Source organism: Lutra lutra, chromosome 1 (assembly GCF_902655055.1).
Source record: "Lutra lutra chromosome 1, mLutLut1.2, whole genome shotgun sequence".
Classification (NCBI taxonomy): Eukaryota; Metazoa; Chordata; class Mammalia; order Carnivora; family Mustelidae; genus Lutra; species Lutra lutra.
The window spans coordinates 190,941,367-190,961,601 of NC_062278.1; the positions used below are offsets into that span (position 1 = coordinate 190,941,367).

General features: G+C 43.7%; 1 protein-coding gene across 1 annotated transcript in view; it reads left to right on the plus strand.

Moving 5' to 3' along the window:
- The window catches only part of ADAMTS9 (ADAM metallopeptidase with thrombospondin type 1 motif 9), a 166,837-nt gene that overhangs the window by 5,612 nt on the left and 140,990 nt on the right, over positions 1-20,235 (plus strand). The window contains 1 exon segment of the mRNA XM_047747329.1: positions 1,135-1,297. Within this exon segment, the coding sequence (XP_047603285.1) occupies positions 1,135-1,297 (163 nt within the window).

Consider the following 20,235-nt stretch of genomic DNA (forward strand, 5'->3'; position numbering starts at 1 on the left):
GGGATTCAGTAGACCAGATTTAGGGTGGAGCATGATTATTTGAATTTCTAACAAACTCCTAAGTGTTGCCAATACTACGCCTTCCATTCAAAGACTGTCACTTTCATTGTGTCTGGGGGAAGGTAAAAGGGCCCTGGGTTTTTTTCTTTCTGTTTTTGTTTGTTTGTTTGTTTGTTTGTTTGTTTTTTTAACAACACCATTGAAGAGCTTGATTTCTTCCTTTCAAGACTTCCCACTGCAAGGCATGGACAACTTTTTAATGCTCTTGGAGATGTGGTTTGGGTGGCTCAACCTTGAGGCATAGTTTACCATCTTGTGGGTGTGTGGGAAGGGGAGAAGGAGCTACCCATTTCAGGGTGCTTACACACATTCTGTCCTGGTGGTTAGAGGCTAACACAGCAACACAGAAAGCCACCAAGGTGTTCTAATCCCTTACAAAGTGTCAATTTGCTAAGCCCTTTCCAAGCATTATCTCATTTAGTCTGCACCATAAGCCTTTACAATAAGTCCTTTTGTCCCCAGTTGACAAATAAGGAAGCCAAAGCTCAGAGCAGTTAAGGACCTTGCCCAAGGTGGGCAGGTAAGTGCCCAGATTGGGATTGTGAATAGGGCAGTCGGATTCCAAGCCTTGTACCATTTCACTCCCTATTGAAAGGGAAAGGATGTGCAGAGACTCACCTGTCAGTGTCACTGGTGGGACCACCTGGAGTGCCTGCGGTGGGTCTCTGCTTTCTGGATTTGAATTAATGATAAGGCTTCCATGAATCAGCTTTTCCCTCTGGAGCTCACACTTGTCCCTGCGCTTCCAGGCTATCTTCACACACAGAAACACTCTCTTGGAACAGCCTGTATAAGTGAGTATGACTAGAATTGGGGCACTGACAAGGATTTCTTAGAGACAGATTTGCATAGCAGGTGCCATAACCTAGAGTCAGCTCAAGGAGAAGGTACCGTCCTGGGGAGTCCAAATAAACTGCTTTCCCAAACAGGTGGGCATCAAGTTCAGTGTTCAGCAGCCCTCACAGGGAAGGGCTTGGGGGAAATGCCACCCTCACTCCTTGGCAATGTTCCATTTTTCCCCCTCCCTGTGGTTGAGTTCTGTTAAACCAACCTGTCATCTCTCTTCATCTGCAGCTGGGCACTTTCCGGTCCCATGATGGGGATTATTTTATTGAACCACTACTGTCCATGGACGAGCAAGAGGATGAAGACGAACAGAACAAACCGCACATCGTCTATCGGCACAGCACCCTGCGCAGAGAGCCCTCAACGGGAAGGCGTGCGTGTGACACCCCAGGTATTTCCTTCCTGCTCTGACAGCCCCCAGCTCGGTGAGATGGGTCAGTGGCAATACCACAAACACGTACCTCTTCCACAGGCTGCAAAGTGCTACCATTTACATTGTCATTTACTCAGTCTTGGAGAGAGGTACGTATTTCCTGTGGCACAGATGTGGAAGCTACAGAGAGGTTTGTAACTTGTCCCAGGTTGCACAGCTACGAACCAACAAAGCCTCCATATGAGCTCATCTCACTCCAGGCTCACGGTGGGCAAAGCTGCGTCTTGTTGAATTTGCTAATTGTTAGGATTCGGCTTTAATAGTCTCTTCAGGCTCTCACAACCATATCTTCAGTCAGCAATGGCTTATGTTCCCTGCGTGTCTTGGTGTTTTCTGTTCCTTTGGGATTTTTTTTTTTTTTTTAACCAGGTAGGATTACGAAAAAGTGAAATAGTTTCAAAAACGGAACTCAGCAGAATCTCTTTGTGTTCATTGGGGTTTTTCCTAACCACATCGGTTATCAGTTTTAGTTGTTGTTCTAGGCTTCAGGAAATAGCGGAATAGAAGTGTGGATTGCACTGTCAGGTTCTGTCAAATGCGTCTGTGTCCACCCCTAGCTTTCCTTCCCTGCTGGACACATTCCTTGAGGCTTTGTGCTAACACGTCTGGCCATTGTCAGGGCTGTGTCATTCTAGGCCCCTCGGAAAGCTTATGTTTGTGTATGTTTCTCAGTCTACAGCCTTGAGGCAACTTTCCACTGTCTTTGAAGCCTGGTTACTTTCTCTTTGATGACGGCTTGATCCTAAAAAATTGTCCCTCAGTTTGGTCCTGTTTTAAGATGTTTGCTAGAATGCTCTTTTTTAATTCTAAAATAAGGATTTCTAAAACTTTGTCCTTTTCCTTATTCTTCATTTTTAGAAGTTGCTTCTCCAAATTAAATAACTTTTCAGGGTCTTTCTGGCATCTCCAAACAAGACCCGAATTCCAAACCAGCAGAAGGTTTCCTAAAATGCTTCCCAAATGATCACTTGTTTCGTCTTACATCTGTATTAGGTCCTTCCTCTGACAGACTGTGGTGTCCTATCCCCTCCTGGAATTCTTTCTAAATAAGAGAAGATAACATTGGCTGCTTATAACCCAGAATAGCCCGGCCATAGGGTATAGCATTGTAGCCCATGTAGTGCCATGTTCCTCCTCCCAGGGCTGAATGGAATATGACTGAAATACAATGTCAGTTAGACTCATGAACGAGCCAAGGGGTGGCAGGGGGAGGGCTGAGGGAGCGGTGTGTGCTAGTGAGAACATTGTCCTATCCTTCTTGACTTCCCCAATCTGAATTAGCAAATGCTTCTTTTATGTATGTGGATTAACCTATATATTATACATATGATAGAAAGGAAACATGTGATTGCTCCCTTTCTATCTTATTAATGTATATTCGGAAGATACTCAAGTAAATAGTATGTTCATTGATCAATTTATCGAACAGCAGCACTTTGTGACAGTCTTCTGCCCTAAAGTGACAGCAAACCAACATTTAACAAACAAACAGGTCCTTCTCTATACTGGCAATGGGCAAAGCACTTTACCTACACGACTTTAGCGAATCCTTACCACAACCCTGGAGGGCAGGCACCGTTCTTACCCCATCACACCCAGCAGGGGAGCAGAGAGGAAGCACCTTGCCCCAGACCTCTCAGCTACTCTATGATGACAGCCCATGTTCGTCTTATCCCACGATCCATTTTCTCTGTGCAGGTGTGATGTGTATGTGTGCGTGCGTTGGGTGTGACAGGGAGAGAGAGAGAGGGAAGTCTTACCTAGTGCTCTCATTCAAAAAGTCCTTAAAGTTCATTTGTTAAAAATTAGTTACCTAAGTCAATTGACATTTGATTTTCTGGGCCAGAGGATGAGTCACTGTCAAGTCCTGTTAAAAACACAAAGAAGAGGGGCGCCTGGGTGGCTCAGTGGGTTAAGCCGCTGCCTTCGGCTCAGGTCATGATCTCAGGGTCCTGGGATCGAGTCCCGCATCGGGCTCTTTGCTCAGCGGGGAGCCTGCTTCCCTCTCTCTCTCTCTCTCTCTCTCTGCCTGCCTCTCTGTCTGCTTGTGATCTCTCTCTGTCAAATAAATAAATAAAATCTTTAAAAAAAAAAACACAAAGAAGAGGGACCATGAAAAGGAGAAGTTGGAGGACAACAGAAGATGCTTTAATTTTTCAAAAAAAAGTTATTTGGGTTTGTCCTTCTTGGCATTGGGGCTTTTCTGTGCCACCATCCAAAATCACTCGTGCCAGCTCTCAGTTTTCTTTCGGGTGTGTCTTTGCCCATGACCAGTCTGGCTGCCCTTCACAGACTGGTCTGCCTCCAAGACTGGAGCCCCGCAGTCTTGATCGGCTCTTGCAAGGGTCGCTGCTGGACTCTGCCACTCTGGTTTCTCTCTTCCAGCTGCTTCTGTACCCCTTCTTTGAATACAGATGCAGGAGGCTCAGAACAGTTGGAAAGAACTTTGGGATATGGCAAAATTCACCAGCAGCCATTACAGGGACGGACCAGCAGGTCACGGAAGCGTCCAAAACCAGGTATCCTGTGCACAGGGAGCGAAAGTAGATGTGTGGGGGGGGGGGGGCGGTGCTGCAGGGAGAAGTCCCTCTGGCCAGAGCAGAAAATAATCCTCTACGAATATTAATCCAGTCAGCTTTAGGGATTTCCCCCTAGAGCAGTGGTTGGTAGCCAAGGGTAAACTTTAGAAGCATCCTGGGAGCCTCATACAAACACTGGTTCTTTAAACACACACACACACACACACACACACACACACACACACACACACCCTCTATCTCAGGCTAGTGAGAGGAAACAAGAATTGGTGCATTTACTGAGTGCCCCATGTGATCCAGAAGTTCAAATGAATGTGAGCCTCTCTGCTAATAATCACTACCCATGACCTGCCACTTGCCTTGCCATGGACTTGGCATTCTTTGTCACTGTCTTCTATGGCTTATGGGCTGACAGAAGATTTTCTAGAGGAAACTATAGTAGTTAGCTCTAGGCCAACAGGCTTATTCTGTACAGATGAGCAAATTATAGTTCTGGGACATTAGGTTGCTTATTTCCAGGAGTGACCAGCTGTATATTCAACACCAGCCCGTCAGAGTTTAAGATCACCCTATCCTAGGAGCACAGCCCCGCAAGTCCACTGCTGAGCTGGGTATAATCCTTAGTTGCTAGATAACAGGATCCTGCCCCACACCAGGCACTGTGGCTATTAGCGCTCTTGCCTTTTGATGGATGGAGTCCTGCTCGTTTCTGACTCTTGATGTATGTCTCATTTTCAAAAGCAGATTCTGAGATAACTTATATTAAAATGACAGGTGCAGAAGGAGCCTCATGTAATGAAAATTGTGTCGGTTTAGAAGGGAGGCAACAATTTCATTTATTCATTCATATATGCATCCAGCCATGGTGTATTTCCGAACTCCTCTATGCTGTGAGGATAAAACCAGGAACCTTTTTTATTCCTGTCAGCTGTGTGACCTCAAGCGCATTTAGAGCATAAAGTAAGAATAACACATGCCTTTCAAGGGTGTAGTTACGACTAAATGAGTATGAAATAATGAAAGCTCCCAGGACAGTGTTTAGCAGATGGCAGACAATCACTGAATGGGAGATGAAAAAGAAGAGTCGTGAAAATAGAAATTGAAACAACACAGCAAGTGAAAGGAAAACTCAATGCCAGAACCCAAAGCTCATCGGGTCCCCTCTGCTTAACTTAGAGCTTCTTGGTAACCAGATCATAAAGGGCTTATGGGACTTGTACGAGGTCACCCTGCCAGCAAGTTATGGGGCCGAGAGCCCCCTCCTCTTTGCTTATTTTTTCTGTACCTAATGTAGCATTTTAAAAAAATTCATTTCTTGGAAATTTCTCTTGGCCCAGTGGCTACGTCTCTCTTTTGCCATCGTTGGTTGTGTCTGGGTGTGTGCGTTGGGCCAGCTGAGTGGATCTGCATTTATTTGTGATTTTCATCCTGTTTGTAAGTTATTCAGGATTCAAGATGGGGGGTGGGGCATCTCCTTCACCCCCCAACATGCCTTCTTACTCCTCTGTCCCCTACCAATCGGGTCCTCAGCAGAGCTCATTGAGCTGCCTGGGGGGGACCACATGCCAGGCGTAGGGGAGTCATTCAGGAAAGTTTATTGCTTTTATAAGCCACTTCCAGCTGGTCCTTCACAGTGCATTTCCAGATGAAACCCCAAGTTCTGTCTCACAGACACTCTCTGTTTGACCCTGAATTTTGCACAAGAGGATTTAGTTGTTCTTATCAGCGAGATAGACAAGCTTCCTGTTAGGTGAGAGAGAGAGAAAGGCCAACAGAAGTCTGTCTTGTTTGTCTGGGCTGAAAAGGCAGTGTTTTTCCATTACTAGAATGCTTCTCTAGCCCTCCCATCTCAACAAGGGCTGCTGGTTTTTTGTTTTATTTAAGGCGTTTAAGAGTCGATGCAACTCCTAAGGGAATAGTTGGACAATTGTGTGAAGACATTTATGTGAGAATACTCAGTAGGGTGGTATTTATCATAGCAAAAGGCTGGAAGCAACCCAAGTGTCCCTCAGTAGGAGGAGAGACCAGTAAATTAAGAGGGGTACGTTGGGTGGATTCCTACGCAGCCATCAAAAATGATCATACAGAGGCGCCCGGGTGGCTCAGTGGGTTAGGCTGATACCTTTGGCTCAGGTCATGATCTCAGGGTCCCAGGATCGAGTCCCGCATCGGGCTCTCTGCTCAGCAGGGAGCCAGCTTCCCTCTCTCTCTCTGCCTGCCTCTCTGTCTACTTGTGATCTCTCTCTGACAAATAAATAAAATCTTAAAAAAAAAAATGATCATACAGATTTACGTCAACACTGACATATACGTGTCCCTCAAGCAGACAAGCAGGTCACGAACAAGTGTATATGGTATGATCTCATTTTTTAAAAAATGATAGCTGTGTGGTGGTACACGTGTGTTGAAGGAAAAAATATGAAGCAGTATCTATGGAAATATTAAAAAGGGATGATTTCTGGTCAACAGGAACATAGGCAACATTTATCTTTTTATTTTATGTTCTTAGAGTTTTGCCACAATTCTATAATTTTTCTATAATCGGAAAATACAGTTAAAAAGAAGTAGGGCTACTGGAATACAGTGACTTTGTAGCCCCATGGCAGTTGTGACCAGGGACCAACAGCCAAGCCATGAGCCCATGCATTTTTTTTTTAATTTTTTTGGAATGAGACAGTCACTGTAACCAGACAGATAAGAATCCTGCTTTGTATCTGCTTCTTTGGGACAGTGGGGCTGGGCACAGCTGAGGCTCCATCTCAACCCTGCTCAGTTGCCTTGTGTATGATGCACTGACCCTGGGATTACCATGCTTAGTCTCCATTAGGCATTATGCCCTGGAGACTCTGTCTGTGAGAGTGTATTATCCCTTGGTTGGACTCCCAAGGGTGTGACTGTCATGAAGGCTGGAAAATACAAGATGATAATTAAAGACATTCTTTGCTGGGTCTTCTGTGCATCATGAGTCACTGAGCTGCACACTTTCCATACATTATCATTTATAATCTGCTCAACAATGCTATAGGGTACGTATTATTACCCTTATTTTACATTTGAGAAAATTATAGCTCAGAGAGGCTGAACAACTTATCCAAAGTCACACAGCTAGTAGGAAGTGTGGCTGACACTTCAACTGGGATCTGATTCCTGTGTTCTGCCCTGTGGCCTGACTCCATGGAGAACACAAATGCGAGCCGCCTTCTCCCTTGAATTTTCATGGTGTCTTTGATTTAATGGAGTCCCTCGATGCTATCAACAATAGGTCTCATTTGTCCAGTACGTATTGGGAGGCAAGCACTGTTCCAAGGGCTTTACGTGGACTGTATATTTTAATGTTTACCTCTACCTACATTTTGCCATCTGCAGAGAAGTCCATCAAGTTGGCTTGCCCAAGGACACAAACCTCGATGACATCCCAATTTCCACAACCTTTTTGTCCTGGTCTACTCAGAGGGTTTGTTTGCTCTGGACTTTGTTGATCCGTGCTTTCAGCTGTGGATTGTTCTCACGGGCAGGATTTCTCGTAGGCTTGCGGACAGTTTGATTGGATTGGAGGAGGGCTGCCTGGTGCCTGGAATTCCCACCGAGACTCTAATGACTCGCTGAGGTCTGGCATCTCTCCCCAGGCCTCTGTGGAAGAGTATACTTGTTACACATTAACCTCTGGGATCCCGTTAATAATTTAGCATAGATTAGCTGATTAGATTAGCGGCCAGTAGTTGGGCCCAAATGGAGTGAGAGACAGAGCGAAGGACAGACCTGCAGGGGGGTGTAGGGGGGCAGCGGTTAATAAACCATTCTGGGGCGCTGGAGGGTTCCAGGCTGTGCCAGAAGCTTTAGCTGACCTCATGGTCCTTCCTGGGCCCAAGCAGGTCAGTGGTTGTTGGCTAATTAGTTACTTCTGTGAGAAGCCAGCCTGCCTACACCTTCCCACACACACTTTCTGGGTCTTCACATCCTTTTCCTGTAGCCGTTCAGCCTGTGAGCAGAAGAACAGGCAGCATTGAAAGAGCCATGTGCTGGGCTATGTGGAAGCCCGTGGTGGGTTCTTCTGTTTACTCCTGCAAGAGCTCTTTGGGAGGACGTGCTCCTGTTTTTCCCATTTACAAATAAGAAAGCTCAACTGGGAAAGTTGAATGAACATGTCCATGGTGTGTTGAGGAAACAGCCAGCCCTCAAACCCAGCGTTGACTGGAATCTTTAAAGACAGTTTCCACCATTTGGGATTCCTTGTTTTGGCTTCACGTCCTGTCACCGACCCCTGTTTGTTCCTCATCAGTCTTTATACCTTTTTTTCTCCTTTTTTAAGTTCTTCAGTGACTGTATCTAATAAATAGTCAACATAGGCAACTCCAAGGAGATTACTGTTTTGAATAACTGAATTCTTGAGCCTGTTTCCTCAGCTTTATCTTCTTTGTGGCATTTATGTAAAAACATGCCTTTTTTTAAAACCTCAGCATTAATAGTGCAATACTACAGCAAAAAAAAAAAGGAGAGTAGAAATTTCTAATACAGGAACTGTTTTTTTTTTCATCTGTGCTCATTTATATGCCTAACTTTTTTTCATCATGTCTTAAAAATGCATGTTATGAAGACCGTTTTTAAGCACACATACATACGTAGAGGCAACAGTAAGATGAACCCCCATAAAGAGACCATCTACACTAATAGTAGCAAAGACTTTTCCATGTTTGCTTTTTATTTTTTCTTTTTGCCAGAGTATTTGAAAGTAAACGCAGGTATTATGACATTTCCTATCTAAATGTTCCCATATGCATCTCTGAAAAACGAGGATACTTTCTTATGTAACCGTAATGCAAATATACCCTGCTGAGCAAAATCAAGCAGTGATTGCTCCATCTAACCCACACAGTACATATGTTAAAATTTTCCTGATTGTCCCTGCAACAGTAAATTCCATTTGTTTCGATTGTGATCAAAACGTGACCAACATGTTGCAATTGGCTGTTCTCTCTCTTTTTTTTAAAGATTTTATTTATTTATTTGACAGACAGAGGTCACAAATAGGCAGAGGCAGGCAGAGGGGAGAAGCAGGGTTCCCGCTGAGCAGAGAGGCTGGTGCGGAGCTTGATCCCAAGACCCTGGGATCATGACCTGAAGACAGAGGCATAACCCACTAAGCCACCTAGGCGTCCCACTCTCTAATTTTTTTTTTAAAGATTTTATTTATTTATTTAACAGAGAGAGAGTGTGTGCGTGGGCAGAGGGAGAGGGAGAAGCAGACTCCCTGGTGATCAGGGAGCCCGATGTGGGGCTCAATCCCAGGACCCCAGGATCATGACCTGAGCCAAAGGCAGACGCTTAACTGACTGAGCCATCCAGGCACCCCAGCTGTTCTGTCTCTTAAATAACTTCTCACTTGGTGGCCAGTGTCGTGGCTTGTTAAATTGCTGTTTTCCTTCCAGTTTAGGTTTGATCCCCGCAGTCTTTTTTTCCCCCTTTCCACTTCTTCTTTACTGGTTGATTCATCTTTATTGTTGTAAGGTCAGGCCACCTTTGCCGGGTTTAGGCCTGACCCTGCTCTTCCCGCCATCTGGAAGAGCAGGGTCAGGCCTAAACCCAGAGCAGGTACCAAGAACAAAGCTACCTGGAATGAGCCACGTATCAGAGTTATTTCATTGAGCCCAAAAAAGAGTGGTTAGGTTGTTTTTTGACCTTTTATCTGGAGTACCATGATAAACCTCTTTCTTCCTTTGTTTTTTTGTTTTTTGTTTTTTGTTTTAATCTACCCATAGAAAGATTGTCAGTATACAGTATTTACTAAGACTGCTTTATCTACCATTCAAGGATTTCACTCACCTGTGTTTTGAAGCCCCTGAGAGTCAGTTTGCAATTGGGAATTGTAGAGTGGCAAGTTAGGTTTGGGCCTGGAATTAGGACTCCCTGATGTATGACGAGCTTTCCTTCCTCCTCCCTGGAGCACTTTCTGTAAAGCTTCTGGATTTAGAGATACCATGAGGACTCCCTGCTTTACTTTGAGCCCCAAATCAGGGCCTTTCCAGGGTCACCTGTCATCAGTCCTGGTTGTTCCTACCACTTTGCTTCAGACTTTGAGAAGGAGCAACATCAAGCCATGGGCAAATGTTGGTAAAATGCTTCCTTATGTGTTGATCCCTATTCCTCATGGGACATTAGAATCAGAGCAGCGTCTTGAAAATGCAGTTGGCCTGCGGAGTGTGGAGAAAGTTCAAACGGATGGGTTTGGCCTTAGAAATTCTCTGTGATGATTATTTTTTTTCCACAAATCTTTTCACTTTCTATTACTATTTACTATTTATCTATTTCTATTACTTTTACTATTACACTACTTCTAGTGTTTTCTTTCCATTTCTCTATTGGGTATAAGTTATATGCAGCCGCAGTCATTCTTCCTGATACACAGCTCTGCAAGTTTGGGTAAATACTTATGGTCATGTGACTATCACCACGGTTCAGACAGAGATTCATTCCTGGTGTCCTTGGTAGTCTACCACCTGCTTTCTGTCTCTGCGGTTTGGGCTTTTCCAGAAGGATTATCCAGAATCATCCAGAATCATCCAGTCTAGTGCATTGAAGGACCATCCAAGGTGTGGCCTTTGTCGGCAATCTATTTTTTATTTATTGCTGAGTGGTGCCCCACTGTATGGGTAGACAAGACTTTGTTTCTCCATTACCCGGTTGAGGGACAAAGTTTTTGGCAGCTACACTGTAGCTGGCCACTATAACCATTTGCTATGGGTTTTTGGGTGAACAGAAGTTTGTTTGTTTTCATTGGGTAAATACCCAGAAGTGAGATTGCTAGTTTATACAGTAAGCGTATGTTTAATTTTGTAAGAAATTGTCCCTCTCCTTTTCAGAGTGGTTGTACCACTTTGCAGTGCTCCTGGCAGGGTATGAATACAAGTTTCACTTGGTATCAACAGTATTTGGTGTGCTTTTGTTTTTTTAACTTTTTGCCACTCTAACAGGTGTGTGGTGCTATCTCATTTGGATTTCCTAATGACCAATGATGGGAGCATCTCTTCATATGCTTGTTTGCCATCCATGTATCTTCATGAAGTGTCTCAGCAATTCTTTTACACATTAAAAAACATTGGAATGCTTATTTTCTCATTATTGAAGTTGGAGAGCACTTTATATATTCAGGATACGAGCCCGTTATCAGATATTTGGTTTGCCAATATTTTGCCAGTATTTTCTCTGAGTCTGTGGTTTGTCTTTTCATTCTGTTAATTTGCACACACTTCTTTCATACGTGGCTTCTATACTTTATTGCATGTATTTTGTGTACTGTGGATGTCCTGCTGTCCCAGGATGGCATTGCAGGAAATAGGAAGAATTATAGTGTAGAGTTTGTCTGAGACACACATGCAGAGAGATGGGCTAGGAGAGGCTTTTTAGAACTCTTTATTCAGAGCCATTTTCTGTGCCAAAAGAAAGGGATGCTGCTGCTGTGTTTATTGCTGGTTGGTATCTAGAAACACAACTTGCAATTTCAAGCCAGCGTACTCTATGGTGGGAATGTGTTTTCTTGGCTCATGGGTGAAAAGAGTTACAGAGGGAGCCTTGGATATGTTAGAGCAACTGTTCTTTGGCACATGTGTGCGTTCAGGGAGAGAAAGCCAAAGGGCAGCAAGAGAGACGTAGACATAGAAGAAGTTAGTAGTGTGAGATTCAGCCCACTATGACCACACGCTTCTAGGGGACATGAAAATGGGACACATGACTCCTTTAGTCCAAATTCCTGTTCTGTGCTTTGGGGGCAATATAAGGCTTTTCCAGAGATAACTGATTGTATGCTCTGTTTTTTTCCTCTTTGAAGCCACTGTCCTTATTCTCACATCTGTGCTATTCCACGGTAACACGTTAGATTAAAGAGAATGGGAATGGAAATGGGTCTCAGTAACTATGATCTGTATCAGCAGGTCCAAAAGAGAAAATTTGCAGTGGATAATGAAGCCCCCCCCCCCCCACTGCTCCCTTCCTATTACTGAAAATCAGCTGCCACCCACCTCTTTTCTGTGGGTCTCTCTCTGCTGTGGGGTTATGCTGTCTCCTTCTACCCTCCCACCCTGCCCACTGTTTGGTTATTTCTTTTGATACCTTCTTTAAGAATGGCAATGACCAAGAGAGGTAGGCTTGACCCATTTTGAATCTTAGGACCTCCTTTTTCGGCGCTGTTCAGTTTCATCTTGTGAAAGACAAGAACTCACAAAATTTTAATACTGGAAGGAACTTTAGAGAGAACTTCTTTTCCAGTCCCTCTTTTTATGGATCAGAGGATCAAGGCTGAGCATTTTTGAAGGGATTCATCATCTGGGTGCCAGGGTGAAGGAAGATGTGGGCCCTGAATGCAGGCCCCTTACTTCCCTGTCTTGTGCGCTTCCCAAGCTGCGAATCAAGGAGAGGCTGTCCGCAGAAGCAGTGACAGTGTTCCCAAGTGCAATCACATGAGTTGTGGCAGTGCTGCTGGATTGATTTTATGTGTAAGGATAAAGAATAAATTAGTGAGCTCCTTTAAGAAGCTGGTTGCATGCCACTGAGAAAGGGATCAGGCTTTTAATTCATTTAGGGGATTGAAGTCATCACAGCAACAGCTGAACTTAAAGGAACAAAATATCTGAGCTGGGCCCGCTTCCTGGTGCCACAGGAAGGTGGCCTGTGGCTGGAAAGCATTCCCAGGGGCTCCCCCCTTGTGATCAGATTGGAATATGTCCCTGTGACCCCTCATTTCTGTGGTGGCTGAAACATGGATGTGAGGATGAGAACAGATTTGTACTGCAGGCTGCGGCAAGTAAACTAGCCCTTAGTCGTGTATAAACTGGGAGACGTGTATCAAAGGAATGTGGGAGATAGGCTCCCTCCCAATTGCTTAGAAACCTTCTTAAAGAGCTCCAGCAACAACTGCTCTTTATCTCTGATATGGGAGTGATACCTCGGACCCCCCACAGGCACTGCACAGAGCCTGGGGCTGCCTACAGCTGCCCTGACGTGTCAGATAGCCTCCAGCCCCAAGCCACTTCATTTCAGCTCAGCCTCTGCGACGAGGCACCCCAGCCAGTGCCCTATTAGAGAGAAACTATTATTATCCCCATTGCACAGATGAGGAAATTGAGGCACAAAGAACTTAATTGACTTGCCTGAAGTCACACAGATGGAATGTTGGGAAACTGGGATTTCAGCACAGGTCCCTCTGAGTCCCAAACCCAAACTCATCTTGTATAAGCCTGTTGGATCCAGTATTCACTCTGCAAACGTCTAGAAGGTACCGTCCTAGATGGTGGCCCGCATGGTTTCTGAGCCTTTGAAATGTAGCTACTGCCGCATGTTGAAATGATGATATTTTAGATGTATTGGGTTCCATAGAAAATATTATTCAAATTAATTTCATCTGGTCCTCTTGGTGTTTTGAAAATGTGCTACTAGAAATGCATAACTTCTGTGTGTGGCTCCCATTTCATTTCTCCTGGAGAGTGCTGGCCAAGAAGATCCCACGCTGCGTCACCACGGAGCCTAGGAGGCGGCCATCGAAAGCAGGCCGCGGGCAGTGCGGGGTGGGGCTGTGGGCAGCTGGCGTGGCCCCCTCACCCCCTGCCAGAAAGGCCAACCTCCCCTTACTGCAAAGAGATCGAATGAGTCACAGCCAACATTCCCGCAAGAGTATTTTGCAGGATCGTAATAGGAAAACCAAACGATCTCTTAGTAAATTGCAGGCCTGGGTATGTTCAGCTTATTACATTACCTCAAATAGATACTTCCTAAATATTTTCTCAAGTTAGTTCGGGTGTGCCTCAGTTTCCTCTCTTGGAAATGGCCATCAAAGGCCCCACCATGTTGGGTTGCTGTGAGGAGTAATCTGGTTAGTCCATGGAAAGTGCTTAGAAGAGTTCTGATACAGGGGAACCCTCTCCACACACGTCCTCCAGCATTATTGTTAATGGCAGCCCCTCTTTATGGCTTTAGTTGAGTGGGACGCGAGCAGTTGGATGAGAAAGCGGTAGCAGGTCCTTTGAGTATAGTACCTGAGTCAGCAAATTTGGCGCCCTTCTTGGCTGGAAGATGGTGGGATGACCTCCAGATATGCCTCCCACCCCCCTGACCCACAACTGACCACAGCCCCTTGAACTCTAACAGAAGCTTCTCAAGTGTTTTGTGCCAGTGGCATCTCCTTCTCCCCACCCCCACCCACCACCACCACCCGGAAAGGAAGGCCCCTTAGCACGCTTCTCTCCATCTCATTATCTTTCCAGGACTGCGTCAGTCCCCACCACCCACCTGCCTTGAAAAGCAGCCAAGAGCCCATCAGTTTCCCGGTGACGTGGTTAAACACATGTAAACTAGCTTCTCTCCGGCAAGACTTCTCGGAGTTCTTAAAATGCTAATGAGCATGGAGAAAGTCCCAGATGTAAATGCTGTGTGGAATATTTTGCACACTTAATGTTATTTGTTTTCAGGAATGTGTTCTGGGACTCATGTTCCATAGACCACTCTCAGGGAGACATCGTTCATAAATGTTCCGGCCAGCCAAAAGGAGTCTCAGCAAAATCTCTTCTGCCACTGCCCTTTGCACATACAAAGTCCCTGCTGGTACGGAGCTTGGAGGATCCCTAGGGCCTTGGCACACCATTTGTTTTTTCCTCCAAGTTCCCTATGTGTGCAGAGAAATGGGTTTGGGGGCGTGGTCCTTGCGAGAATCTAGGGGCTCACTGGTGTTTTTAAAGCTAGCCAGTTGAGGACCCTGAAAAAAATTAAACGTTGGTGAGTTTTCATTCTTACAGGACGGTTTCCCTCCACAGCTCCTTCCCCACCCACTTGCTGAAAATGCATTGCTCTTTATTATTAGAACATTCATTGGTTTTATGGCTGTTTGTGTTTTTATGTCTTACCTTTTTTTTTTTTTTCTTTTTCCCACACTGTGCTTGTTTATCCATCTTCCTCTGGTCCCAGTAGACTGCGTTTTCTCTCCTGCAGAATCCCCGTCTGAAGGCATCATTAACTCTCTGAACAGACCTGATTCGTGCAGATCTTAGATATGAGTAGAGCAAAGACAGCCCGGGGAACTGCCCCCGGCCTCTGCTTTGGGTTCCCTGTATGTTAGCAGCTGTTGGAGCCACAGACAGGTAGAAGTGTTAGAGGCACTAGTTTGCATCCAATTTCATCTCCAGACCATGTCTTGTCCCCATCAGCCCGCATGTGCGCTTTCCTAGATGGGAGTTCTAAGGGGGCAGGGAATGGGTCTGCATCCTTGAGCCCCCTCCTCCACATCCTCCTTTCTTGTAGAAGATTCTTTCTGAAATAGCATTGTTTTACATGAGCAACCTTAATATCAACATCCTCATTCCTACAGAGGGGATAGATCTCAAACGACTGAGAGAGAAATTAACAGTCATTATGATCACCATACATACTTCATGAATCCTTCCCGTGTGCCATGCTTTGTCCCGCGGGCATTTAACCTGCTGTCTCTTTTATCCTCATGGTCAACCCTACAAAGAGCTGTTATTATCCTCATTTTACAGATGGGAAAATTGAGCCTCTGAGGCTAGAGTAGTGCTAGGGCAGGGCTACCAATGAGAGCTGGTCCGCCTCCAGAAGCCAAGTGCAAAACCACTCGGGATTCCCGTCCAGCTTCCTTCTGGCTGTCAAGCCAGGGTAGAGCAGAAAGGGGGGCAGTCCTCCCTTTGCTTCTGTGCTGTGACTTCTCTGCCCATTTGGACCGTGAGGTCACAAGGTGGCTCAGTGCCTTAAGGAAGTTCAGTTAAATTTTGATAAACCTTATAAAAATAGAGAACAATAATTAACTTCCCAACTGTTAAAGTTAACATTTGAATCTCCTTAGCCCAGCCCCAGTGGATGTGAAACTCTCAATGAGTAACTGCTGAATAACCAGGCCTGGTTGTTATTTTCTAAAATGATTCCAGTTACTTAGGAATATAATATGCGTTTTATTGCATGGCAATGTGACATGAAGCTCCTTGAAAATTTTTTTTACCAAAAATTAACCAAATATTAGAGTTGTTTTTCTTTCTTTCTTTTTTTTTACTATGAGGTTTTAAGTAATGAGGTCCATCTTAAATTTTTATTTATTTTATTTACCTTTATTCTTATTTTTTAAATTTATTTTTATTCTTTCTTTTTAAGGATTGGCCCCAAGTTTTATTTTTATTTCATTGTTTCCATTGTTTATTTCCACTTATCTAGCTCTGTACCTGGCATAAAATGGGTATTCAAGAAGTAATTTCTAAAAATCAACTTATAATATAGAAGGAGTTTTCTTTCTTTTCTTTCTTTTTTTTTTGAGATTGCTTGATTGCTCGATTGATTGATTTGAGAGAATGAGCACAAGAGCTGGGGGAGGGGCACATAAGGAGAGAGAGAGAGATCATGACCTGAGCCAAAATCAAGAGCCAGTGCCTCCCTGACTGAGCCACCCAGGTGCCCCAATATATAAGGCATTTTCTGTACAATTTGTTATTTAATTCTCAAGACCACCTTAATGTAGCAGCAGGGATTTACATGCCCTTTAAGAGGTCAGAGAAACTGACATCCAGAGAAGTGATTTAGAAAAGATCACTTCAGGATGTAAACAGTTTATATCTTTTGAATTGTTACTGTAATCCAGAAAATATTTTTACAATGTCACTCTCCCTGAAATGCTTCCTTTTTTAGTTCTGACTTTATAACTTGGGAAAGGTAGAAAACATAACACTATTTATGGGTCGCTTCCTATGTGCTGGGCATTTTGTGTGCACGATCTCCAACCATTCCTCAGAGCAAGCCGATGACATAGGTAGTGTTCTTATTCAGGTTTCTAAATGGGAGAACAGAGGGAGAATGGGAGTCAGTTATTTGCCCAAGGTCAAAAAGGGCTTGAGGGTTGCTCCCTTTGGAGCATGAGGTGTCAGAACACTGTGCTGGCCTAAGCATCTCTGCTTCTCCTTACCTGTCAGCAAGGCCAGAACAGGTGGAAAAGCCAATATTAACTCATCTCCCTGATATACAGTGTTACAACTGGAGTGCCTATGACATGGCCTTGGTGCCACTTCCTGCTATTCAACCTGCCTGAACGTGTTTATCTGTGCATGCAGCGGCTCAGGGTTCAAAGTATTGCATTTTTCTCCGAATGCAAATGTGCTTTTGATTTTTGGAGGTATCACGTGCTTTTCTGTTTTGTTTTGTTTTGTTTTTTGTATTAAGTTTATTGCCCATCTATCCCTCTGCCCCTACCTATACATTGCCTCCCCTATTATCAACATCCATCTCCAGAGGGTACCTTTGTTACAGCTGGCGAATCTACATTGACATATAATAATGATTACCTCATCTGGTTGTATCATCATCCCCTAAAGTCCATATTTATATTATGATTTCCTCTTAAGTGTTTTATAGTCTACGGAGTTGGACAAAAGTTTAAAAATGACATGTATCCATCATTACGATTTCATACGCAGTATTTTCACTGTTCTGAAAATCCTCTGTGTTCTGTCTGTCCATCTCTCTGTACCCCGACCTCCAGCAACCACTGATATTTTACTGTCCTTGCTGATTTCCTTTTCCAGAATGTCAGATAGTTGGAATCATACAGCAGAGAGCATTTTTCAGATTGGCTTCTTTCACTTAGCAGTATACGTTTTAGGTTCCTTCAAGTCTTTACATGGCTGGCTAGCTCAGTTCTTTTTAGCCCTGAATAGCATTCCATTGCCCGGTGCTACCACAGTTTGTGTACTGAAGGACATCTTGGTAGCTCCCCAGTGTTAAGGATTATGAATACTAGGCATGGACATCCATGTGTGGCTTCTTCTGTGAACATATCCTCTGGGTAGATACCAACGAGCGTGACTGCTGGATCACATGGTAGGTTTAGTTTTGTAAGAAACTGACAAACTCTCTACCAAAGTGACTGTACCATTTTGCATTCCCACCATCAGTGAATGAAAGTTTCTGTTGTTCAACATCCTTGCCAGTACTTGGTGCTATCAGTGTTCCAGATTTGGGCCATTGTAGTTGATGTGTGGTGGTATCTTAATGTTGTTTTAATTTACATTTCCTTGACAGTATACGATGTTGAGCCTATTTTCATGTGCTTGTTTTCCATCTGTGTATCTTCTGTCATTCAACATGCTGTTTTAAGATTGGAACTAGGACCGGTTGCTCATAAGTTATTTAGTTAACTAAATGTAATTAATTTTTGAAGACTCCTCCAAGGAGAACAACCTTGAAAGAATGATTTCCTATTTTTAAGCATCATATCTGAACTCCAAGAAGAGACAAGAGAAGGGTGCAGCCACTTTGGAAAACAATCTAGCCGTGCCCTAAAATGGTAAACATGGAGTTACTACATGACCCAGCAGTTACTTCTAGGTATATACCTAAAAGAAATGGAAACATGGGCACACAAAAATTTGTACATGCAGGTTCATCGCAGTATTATGTATTATTCGGCTGAGTTGTTAGACCCAAATGCCCAGCAATTAAAGAGTGAATAAATAAAATGTGAAAGAAGTGAGCCACAAGCCACATATTGTGGAACTCCATTCGTATGAAGTGGCAGAACAGGCAAATCCATAGATGTAAAACCTAGATAAGTGGGGGCGCCTGGGTGGCTCAGTGGGTTGAGCCTCTGCCTTCGGCTCAGGTCATGATCCCAGGGTCCTGAGATGGAGCCCCGAATCGGGCTCTCTGCTCGGCAGGGAGCCTGCTTCCTCCTCTCTCTCTGCCTGCCTCTCTGCCTACTTGTGATCTGTCTGTCAAATAAATAAATAAAATCTTTAAAAAAAAAAAAAAAAACCTAGATAAGTGCTTTCCAGGGGCTAGAGGAAAAGAGGTAATGGGGAAATGACCCCTAATGGGTACAGGGTTTCCTTACAGGACAATGAAAATATCCTAAAATCAGATAATGGTGATGGTTGCACAACTTTATGAATATGTTAAAAACCACTGAATTATACCCTTTAACAGGGTGAATTTTATGCTTGTATAAATTTACTCTCCCTCTCCGTTTTTTTAAAGAGAGAGAAAGGACGGGGAGGGTCTGAGGGGAAGGGAAAGAGAGAATCTCAAGCAGACTCACTATTGAACATGGACCCCAACGCCGGGCTCAGTCTTAGGACTCCGAGATCATGACCTGAGCCAAAATCAAGAGTTGGACATTTAGCCAACTGAGCCACCCAGCAACCCCTATAAATTATATCTCAATAAAAAGTACTAATAGACAAACCATAAGAGACTCTTAATCTCACAAAAAAAACTGAGGGTTGCCGGGGGCGGGGGGCAGGTAGGGAGAGGGTGGTTGGGTTATGGACATTGGGGAAGGTATGCGCTATGGTGAGTGTAGTGAAGTATGTAAACCTGGCAATTCACAGACCTGTACCCATGAGGCTAATAATACATTATATGTTAATAAAAAAATAAAAAATTTTAAAAAGTACTAATATACGTAAAGCTGTGTGTGAGGAAAAGAAAAAATAAAGGAAGAGCAAAATTACACAATTTGTACTTCCACCAGAGTGACATTTAATTACATAGCCCGTTCTGATAAAATTAGTAGCAAAGTGACATTGCCCATTTGAAACACTGGCCTCAATTCTGTTATGCTCCAAGGTCATTAAAGAGAAATGTGGATGACTTTCTTTTTACCTTAACACCATATGTCCCTTGGTGGAAATTATTCTCTGTTGTTACAGATTCTATTCAGAGGCAAGAGAGTGGAGTCGTAGGTCTACAAGTTACAATTTCCATATTTTCAGTTCTTGGAAACAATGTTCATGCATTTGTAGCCATTGTGAATATCTGAATCTTTAAAGCTCATACTGTTTTTAATGCTAAATTTAAAGTTACCTGTTAAAATGGATAAGGTGTTTGAAATGGGTTGAGCTAATTGGGTCATTAAATAGGATAGTAACTCGTTAGGATAAAAGATCAGATGGGTAAAACACCAGGAAGTATTATATATCAAAACATGTTTTTGATTCTGAAGAGGTAATTTTATTCCTGGTTTTTCATGCCACCTAGAGTAGACAGAATTGTTTCTTTGATACAGATTACTTGTGAGTGAAGAAATGGTCTTCCAGGTATGTTAGAACTTACATGCATTGTTCTGTTATAAATTGTAGTCTTCTTGTGATCCGTGCCTGAATTTCTTCAGCTTTGTTATTTAAGTAAGTAACCCTGTTTCTAGTCAGTCTAGTTAGCCTGGATTCCCGTTCACATATTCCCATGTTACACGTCCCCTCTGATGAGTCTCTGAGAGTGTATTTTCCCCCCTGAATGGTCAAAAAGAGTGAATACAGCATTTGCTGAGTGTTTTTCTCACTGTAGGTATACTTTTCTTCTAAATAAACCTGGTAAATCAAAATATTT